Genomic DNA, 8790 nt, shown 5'->3' with positions numbered 1-8790 from the left:
TAACGGGCATGATACCTAAATATAACAAATACATAATCATGTATGATGATGGCGGGAACTCGAAAGGATGGGCACCGGGCAGGTGTTTTTCTTTCCTGGAAAAGCAGGTGAAATATAAAAAAGGTCCACATCACAGAAAACTTAAAAAAGTCCAAAATGCCTTAAATACGAAAATTAAATTAGGGGGAGTACAATTCATAATTTCATAAGATCAAATGCGTATTGCACCCGTTTCGCGGTCAGAAGACGTAAATTATCAATTTGTTTTTTCTTATATTATCTATTTTATAATAATTATATGACCATAGCTGAAATTATTTATTTTATAATAATTATATGACCATTGGTATGAGTGATTACGGTTTCTACTTTTCACTTTCCTAAGACAGAAGTTAGAAACTAGAAGGTAATTCATAAAGGAGTTAATGCTTGCTGTAGGAAACAGAAAAAGTTACGAAATTAAGAGTTGGTTTTTAAAAAAAAGTTTGAGACAAAAGTGTACTTACTGTAGTATACTAGTGGGAAAAACGGCATGATTTTTTTTGGACCTATATATATATATATATATATAATACAAAGGAAGATTTCATCCTTTGTATTTGAGGATGATAGATGGGATCCTATTTGTAACTTGCTTAATATGATAAATTAGCTGTTGTAAACTTGATAAGATATAATAATTTGTGAGAAAAACTGTATGATTTCAAGTAGCCCATACTTTAAGGAATGATTTTTTATATATAGAAAAACCTTAAATAGTAATATAAAACCGACACATAGTAGAGATTTCACTTGGAATTTCTCTTGTTTAAAAAGGTCTAGATGTAAAATCAGTTTTGAAGTAATATATATACTTACTATTGGTCCCAATTTTTTTAAAACTATATTGAAGTAATATATATACTATTACTCTTAAACAAAAAATTTAAGAGTTGTCCTTATTTTGAAAAAATATGTTTTTTTCGAGCACTGCTAAAATACTAGTATGCTAATGAATCAAATAAGAAAAACTGTAAAACCTTGATAATTAAGCTTAGGGTTGAAGGGTAACTCATAATTATTTCTACTAAACCTTCTTTAAATCGTTTTCATCATGGATTGAATAATTTTGAACAAGCATTTTTCTTGTACTGCTAAAACTTGTAATTTTGAGGAGGTTTTACCACCTCTCACCACCTTTGAGAAGGATTTTAATCGTCTCTAGGTCAAAGTGAAGAATGCTCGATAATTTTATTTTTTAAAAGCAATTAAAATAAGGACAACTCATTTGATCAACTTGTGTTCATTTTGAAAATGTTTACTAAATGACTCTTTTACATTTGAATCATATAAATTCATTCCTTCCCATAAGTGCTAGGAAAATCCTCCCTATACGATTTTCTTTAATTGTTTAAAAAAAAACCACTTATGTTGTTTTTCTAGGATTTCATCAACCTTCTCCTCACACCACTCCTTCTCTTGGGGGAGACTTTTAACACTTATAAGAAAGAGTGTAAAACCTTGATAAATATGCTTAGGGTTTGATATCATATGAGACACCCACCTCCTCCCCCTCCCTATTATTTATTCTCCCTTTTGAAGTTGAGTAGATAATTGATAAGAAGTACTTCAGTTAAAGTAAAGTTCCCTAATGCATCTCTCATGCCTCTTCCATCACACGATCTATTAGAAAGATCTCACTTAGCGATTGCTCATCATCCATGGAGATCATACGTTAACGGTTCGTTAAAAAGGGAGGTCTCACTCGCCCATCCCTCATGGGAGGCGTAAGGGTGCCTTTCATGAACATCCGTAGACGATGAAGCCCCCAAGAGCATTTGCTTGTCCGTCCTTGTCTTCGCAAACCATAGACAAACATAGTTCATGTATTTTATCTTTATCAATGGTTTTAGCGACTCAAAGTGGGCCAAGTGGCTAGTGCATCATTTTTTGTAAAAGAGATTGAGAGTTCAAAACTATAGGGGTCCCATTTTTGTGCATGGTTGCATGATGATCGAGGTGTGCTTGCCAGCCATACTTTTTGTCGAACATGAAGTGATTGGATTGCCACCTCAAAATGTATGTATATTTTCTTGGACATTGCAAAAAAATTGAGCTAATTGGATCCAAGCACTTGACCAAGGATAGTTTGTCCAATTCCCTCGTAGATGGGTGGGGAACCGGTTTGTGGTTAATACGAGAAAAGGGAAGATGCAGGCTATCCCATCCCATATGCATAGGGAATCTCCCTCGTCTCATGCCCCACACATCCAACAACTTGAAGGACCTGTAGTAAGTGGGGTGGGGTTGGTGGACCTTTAGTTCAAATTTCATCAATTCTGACCCCATGATATTCAAGACTACTTAACTACACCACCTTAAGCCCCCCAAATCACTCAACGTGCACAGACTAATTAGGTGTGGCAGAAAAACTAGACCACCTTAAGCACCCTACATGTCAGAAAATCCAAAAATATTAAGAAAAACCTTGAAAAAACAAAAAAAAAATCTTCACAACAAAAGCATGTGTTATTTGCTCTTTGGAATTTTTGGATCGTAGGGGCCAAGATCTGGATCGTCTAATTAGGTTGGGAAAAACTTAAGCTAAACAAGTAGTTACTAGACCCTCTAAAGCCTCCCAATTTAATTGACTGGGAAATCTAGTAAAAGCCAATTAGGGGGTAGCAAAAGCTTAAAAGGTTTTGCACAATGGATTGAAGATTCTTTAAAAAAAATCCCACATTCACAAAAAGGTTATTTGACAAAGCACATGACATAAAAAAAAATTCCCACTTATTGTGAGCCATTTTGATTTATTATGTTGTTGTGGCCCACAAAAAAAATAAAAACCTTTTGTCCCTTCGAAAGACCTTCCAACGATCTCTTTAGCTAAAGTTTGTGAGAGTACTGTCGGAGAAACCAACCTTTTTGCTTTATCTCCCTCTCTCTCTCTCTCTCTCTCTCTCTCTCTCTCATCATGCCTTTAGTTTTGTGTGGCCAATGCATTTGGCCCAATCCCCCCACCCCCTAGTACTTCTAATGGAGTCCAGCTTATGTGAATTAAAGATGATTGAGATCATTGCATGGATCTTTTGATCTTGACCTTTCATTTTACCTCTAGCATAGCATAGAGCTTTTGATATTTGCACCTTTGAAATTGCATGTTAATCCTCTCTCTCTCTCTCTCTCTCTCTCTCTCTCTCTCTCTTTTCCCTTACACCTTTACTAACTCTTTACAATTGAAGCCTTTAATTTTCTCCCTTACCTAACCTTTACCATCATTGATTTTTGCCATTTCCTTTATACCTTTAGCATTCCAACTTCACCTCTTTACAATTGCATACCTCCAGTCTTCCATTTCCCCCCCACCTTGGATATAGATGCTTTGATTGTTGCCAATGTTTTTTAACCTTTTCACATTGCACAGCTAGAGGGCTTCAATGTCAACTCTACTGAGAACCCCCTTTTCAATCATAAACCCTGTAGATGCTTTTTGAATGCTGCATGTGCAAGAATCATCCCAATACAGTCTAAGAGCCATGGATGCAAGAGGCACTTAAACAGGAAGAAGCTTTTATAAGCATGTTGCTAGATGGATCATTGGAACTTAGCATGGTTGTCGGAATTGGCAGATGCAGGGGTGGATCTTGTGCCCTGATATGGTTTAGATGATCAGAAAGCTGAGAGTTTTTAATCATCACCATCCACATTGCCCAATGCCCATTCTATCTTTAATTCCACTCCTTTGTAGTGTAGCAAAGAACGAGGGGGAGGGGCACTGGTGTTGCCAAAAACAGTGGCAAGCTTGATTTCTTCTGTTGGCTGCATAGGGGCAGATGGTCAGAATCGCAATCATAAACCCATTTTTGAGCTCATCTTTTGGGTTCTGGCTTTTTTACCATGTTTTGCTTTCATAAAGTTTGTGATGGGATCACACCCCAGCTAAGCCTATAACTTACTAGAAGAGCAAGTACTTATTACTATACACAATGTGACTGTTGAAGCTGGCTTGCTTTTCTATCCATATCCTATGATCCACACACACACACACACACACACACGTAGTGGACAATCCTTTCCGAATCTCAAGCACTGTATATTCCTTTTTCCTGTCCTCTACTTCACATTTCTTACTTCATTGTTTATGTTGGCTACCGCTCCAGCTTTTCCTATCCACCCCCTTCTAGCAGCCTATAACTGAGCATCTTAAGCTCCGATTCCTTTGATTTAAGTTACCTTATTGCCACTACCCATGACTCTTAACTCCCATAATTTCTGTTTGCAGATAGCTTCTCATTTTCCATCGATCAATAGTTACGTATTGTATTGAGTGTGCAATTATACCCCTCCCTCTTCAACGACATAACCATGGAATCTCTTTTGAGCCCAATTTCTCTTAAGCATTCAGTCAATTAGTGCAAGATGTGCCTCTTTGTCGCTTGAGCATGACACACTAGAAGAGCTGCTTAGCATGCTTCAGACACTAATGGAGCTTGACTCATTGTTTAGATTAACCTAAAATTAACCTTTCCCAAACAGTTCCATGTTGCTTTCTTTGCAAGCTACAGCACTGTATGCTTTTATGTAGCTTTTGGGTAGTTAGCCTTGGATCATACTCAAAACGATATTAGAAAGAGCTATAGTGCTTATCTGCTGCTAATTGCACTGGATTAGGTGCCTGAGAAGCTACCATTATGTGTTGATTAGTCATCAATGGTAGCTTGTAGCAAAGACAAGCTCTCTGAGCTTGCTAAGACTTGCAGCTGCAGGTGCATGCTTATAAGTAGCTCATGATAAAGATGAAGCCATGGAGACGTAGCACTCCTTTTAACTATGGGAGGAAGATTTCACCAACTGCTGGTACTTATTATTATGTGCTGATGTTGGTGATTCTTGTTCTTCTTAATGTTGGCTTTGCACATGCAAGATCACTGGTGATTAATGCCGCCAGTTCTCTTAATCAAGAAGGGAATCCTGATTTATCTGAAAACATCACATGGAAAACCATAATTAACCACCAAAAGCAAGAAGCTGAGTCGAGGTTCTTTAGGCGGCAACTCAAGTCAATCAACAAGCAACCTTTGAAGACTATCCAGGTGAGCAACACTGCTCGCCGATTAGGGTGTATTGAGCTATTAAACGGGTTCGATTAACTGTTTGAATCATTGACAAGCGAGTACAGTTAATATAGCAATTAGAGGAGTACTCTGGGCGAAGGTGTAACTATAACTAGTTGTTAAATGGGATTATAACTGCTTGTGTAGAGTTCAGATGGAGATATAATAGATTGTGTGCCCCTGGATAAGCAGCCTGCAATGGATCATCCGCGACTAAGAGACCACAAGATTCAGGCGAGAGCTACGTACTAATTAAAACTCTGGCTGTGATTAGGGAGTTCTTAAATTCAATTAATTGAGGCGTTTTCATGATGGTGTTAGCAGAGTTTCCCAAGCTCGTTTCCGACACCGAGTAGCTCAAGGCCGCCCAAGCACAGGACCAGGCGCCCAATCGCGGTCCCACAGGTGTGGCATGGCAATGGCAGCTGCCCACCGGGTACCATCCCCGTGCGAAGAGCGTCGAAGGAAGACCTGAGGAGGTGGGCTGCATCTCCTGGCGGCTCATACGGAAAGAAGACCCACAAACCTGCAAGATTAAGCCCAGCTCGTGATGATCCCATAACTGTAGAAATAGGTGTTGGCAGCGGAACCAGTAATCACGAGGTTAGTCATGACTGCTTATAATCAGCTGTTAAGTGGCGCCAATCAATGGTTTGTTTCACCACCTTTTTGGGGTGACTAGACAAGTGATTAGTGTCTTAATTGGGGCTTAGCTTTGCTTTGCTCTACGTTGACATCCTCATAATCATACATTAGTGTCAAAGTGTGTGTAATCTAATTATTCTTGCCTTAAAATTGGGCTTTTGGGCTTTCAGTATTTGATTTCTTTATGTTTTTTTTTTTTTTGGGCTTGCCGTGCATTCACAGCATGCAATTGCATTTGTGGAAGGATCTGAGCTGTATGGAGCCAGTGCAGTGCTGAGTGTCTGGGATCCATGGGTGGAGGCCTCCAATGAGTTCAGCCTCTCCCAGCTCTGGATCTTAGGAGGCTCCTTTGATGAAGATCTCAACAGCATTGAGGCAGGCTGGCAGGTAAATTATCTAGTTAATCTTCAAATAAACCCAGCTAATTACCCTTAGGATAAGCTTTATGTATTAAGGTCCTTCGGTACATCGTTCTAATTTACTTTACAGGACTCTCTCACAGATGTTTCATGTGGGTGGGCAGGTCAGTCCAGAGCTTTATGGGGATGGAAAGCCACGATTATTCATATATTGGACTGTAAAATTATATACCCCAAGCTAGTTAATTATGATGCAGTTAATGCTGATTAGTTAAACATCAGTGTTGCAACTTCAAAGGTTTTAATCACCTGTTTTGATGGTTTGTATCAGGCGGATGGATACCAAACTACCGGCTGCTACAACCTCTTGTGCTCGGGCTTTGTCCAAACCAGTGATACTGTTGCCATAGGTGCATCCATAGCCCCTGTTTCCTCATTTGGGGGCAGTCAGTTCCAAATAGAGATCATGATCTGGAAGGTAAGCAGCAGGCACTGTAACCTCCTCCATCATTAAGGTTAATGTACGTTTTGTGTAAGTAATTAATGAAGTCACAATCGTTAATGTTAATGTAGGTTCTGTTTGTTTGAATTATGACAAGTAAGCTACATTGCTTAATGTGAGCTCTATCATTAAGGTTGATGTAGCTTTTGAATGGCTTAATCTTAGGGTTGGTTTTGATTGAATCAAATTAGGACCCGAGGGAAGGGAACTGGTGGATGGCCTTCGAGGGATCACACATAGTGGGCTATTGGCCGGCGGCTCTCTTTTCTCACCTGTCCGGCCATGCGGGCATGGTGGAGTGGGGAGGGGAGGTGGTGAATTCAAGGCCCAATGGGCACCACACGGGCACCCAAATGGGCAGTGGCCGGTTTGCAGAAGACGGTTTTGGGGTTGCTAGCTTCTTCCACAGCTTGCAGGTTAACACCCATTAATAGATTCCATTTAAGAAAATAATCTTCAATTAGTCCCTTAATCTCGCGCATTAGGCAATTGGCTACAATTATGCTCTATAATGAATCAATTATTATTAGTCCATCTTCTGAATCATCTCTTGGTTAATCTTCTAGTAATTGAATCATGGGGTGCATGGGTTCTGAGTATGTCATGGTTTTCTTGCAAGGTGGTGGATTCTTTCAACAATCTGGAGCCCATTTCCAATATTGAAACGCTTGCTGAGAATCCCAATTGCTACGATATCAAAAGCATGCAAGATCCCAACTGGGGGGCTTCTTTCTACTACGGAGGGCCTGGGCGCAACGCACTGTGCACGTGAGAAAAACCACTCTACACGAGCGCCGCCACCTCTCGTAGGCACACTCCATTGTTTGTGCGATGGAAGGGTGTGAACCCCTTTGTTTACGACAGAGTGGATTCTAATTACTAGCATTCTTGACATTGTTATTATACACTACAAATGAAGGGCCTACTTATATATACATAGGTTTCATCCGACACTTTGCTGCAGCAGCAGAGACAAGCTGCATGGTGTCGCATGAGGCCTGCTAGCTAGCTAATTAGAGGCTTTGCCACGGCTTAGATTCTAATTAAGAAGCTGATTAGCTTTCAAATGTACCAATGGGACAACAAATTTGTAATTGATTTAAGATGAAGATGGAGATCATTAAACATTTTGATAATTGGCCAAGTTATGTCTTGGATGACAGGCAAAGGATAGAGCCCATTACATTAAGGAGGCTGTGTGGGTGTGGGGGTGGGGGTGTGTGTGTGGGGGGGGTTTACAGGAGGCACAGGATAGAGCCCATTATAAGGAGCCTGTGTGTGTGTGTGGGGGTGGTGGGTGTGTGGGCTTTAAAATGATTAATTAAACAATTGACTTGTTAGATGAGTTGTTGCTGGCCACAAACAGTACAACGTTTTATAAGGCTCACTGGCAAGGTTCTCAAGGACATGTCTTCAATTGACTTGTTAGATGAGTTGTTGCTGGCCACAAACAGTACAACGTTTTATAAGGCTCACTGGCAAGGTTCTCAAGGACATGTCTTCAATGCTTAGCCCCCATTAAAAATTTTCAAGGAACTTTAAAGGCTAATAAGCCCATGTACTACTTGTGTTGTCAACTGAGCACATGGGGTGATGGACAGACGGTTGGAATGTAAATATGAGTACTCATCAGTGAACTAACTGGTCACCGTATTTGTAAATTGTTTTTTCTTTGCTTTCGTTATGGCTCTCCATAACTCACCCCACACACTACCATATAATAATATCACCTTGTCTACCAACTGTAGCTTTCTTACCCATCCATAATGATCCTCTGGGTAGCTAGTCAATGCTAGAAAATAACCTCAACCATACTAATTTTTTGGTCTAGTGAATGCTATAAATTACATTTTTTTAACCACCAATACCTCAATCAAACAGGGTGAAAAAAGCCAATTTTTATGAAATTTACACACTTATATAATTAACATTCCCAAATTTAACTCCTGATTTATTTGTTTTTTTGCATGCCTCGCTAAGGTACGCAATGCGCACTGTGTTCAAGTCCAAAAAGTCAACAAGACTTATACCTGCCTATTAACTTCCGTAGCCTATTTTAATCGTTTTTTTTTACTTACCCACTTACTGAGCCTATTTTAATTTTTTAATTTTTAATGTGCGCCACTGTACAGTCAAATTCGTGAAGCACATTGTTCAAGATTATTGGTAGTGATTCTTTTCTTCATAT

General features: G+C 39.6%; 1 protein-coding gene across 1 annotated transcript; it reads left to right on the top strand.

Moving 5' to 3' along the window:
• Positions 1-4015: 4015 nt before the first annotated feature.
• LOC147639257 (protein neprosin-like) lies at positions 4016-7738 on the top strand. Its single transcript, XM_086788981.1, has 8 exons — positions 4016-5075; positions 5244-5330; positions 5421-5699; positions 5964-6128; positions 6265-6318; positions 6432-6578; positions 6794-7018; positions 7222-7738. The coding sequence occupies exons 1-8, from the start codon at positions 4770-4772 to the stop codon at positions 7372-7374; spliced, it is 1416 nt and encodes a 471-aa protein (XP_086645107.1). The 5' UTR covers positions 4016-4769; the 3' UTR covers positions 7375-7738.
• Positions 7739-8790: the final 1052 nt, after the last annotated feature.

Source organism: Cibotium barometz, chromosome 4 (genome assembly GCF_041138505.1).
Source record: "Cibotium barometz isolate CiBa-2024 chromosome 4, ASM4113850v1, whole genome shotgun sequence".
Lineage (NCBI taxonomy): Eukaryota > Viridiplantae > Streptophyta > Polypodiopsida > Cyatheales > Cibotiaceae > Cibotium > Cibotium barometz.
Note: the sequence above shows the minus strand (reverse complement) of the source record. Positions and strands in the feature narration are given on the sequence as shown.

What these genes read in the sequence shown, in the direction of transcription:
- LOC147639257 (XM_086788981.1), top strand. Translation starts at nt 4,770, where the DNA reads ATGATAAAGATGAAGCCATGGAGACGTAGCACTCCTTTTAACTATGGG. An exon ending in GCATTGAGGCAGGCTGGCAG is followed by an intron (nt 6,129 to 6,264) that starts GTAAATTATCTA and finishes GTGGGTGGGCAG; the next exon opens with GTCAGTCCAGAGCTTTATGG. An exon ending in GCTTCTTCCACAGCTTGCAG is followed by an intron (nt 7,019 to 7,221) that starts GTTAACACCCAT and finishes TTTTCTTGCAAG; the next exon opens with GTGGTGGATTCTTTCAACAA.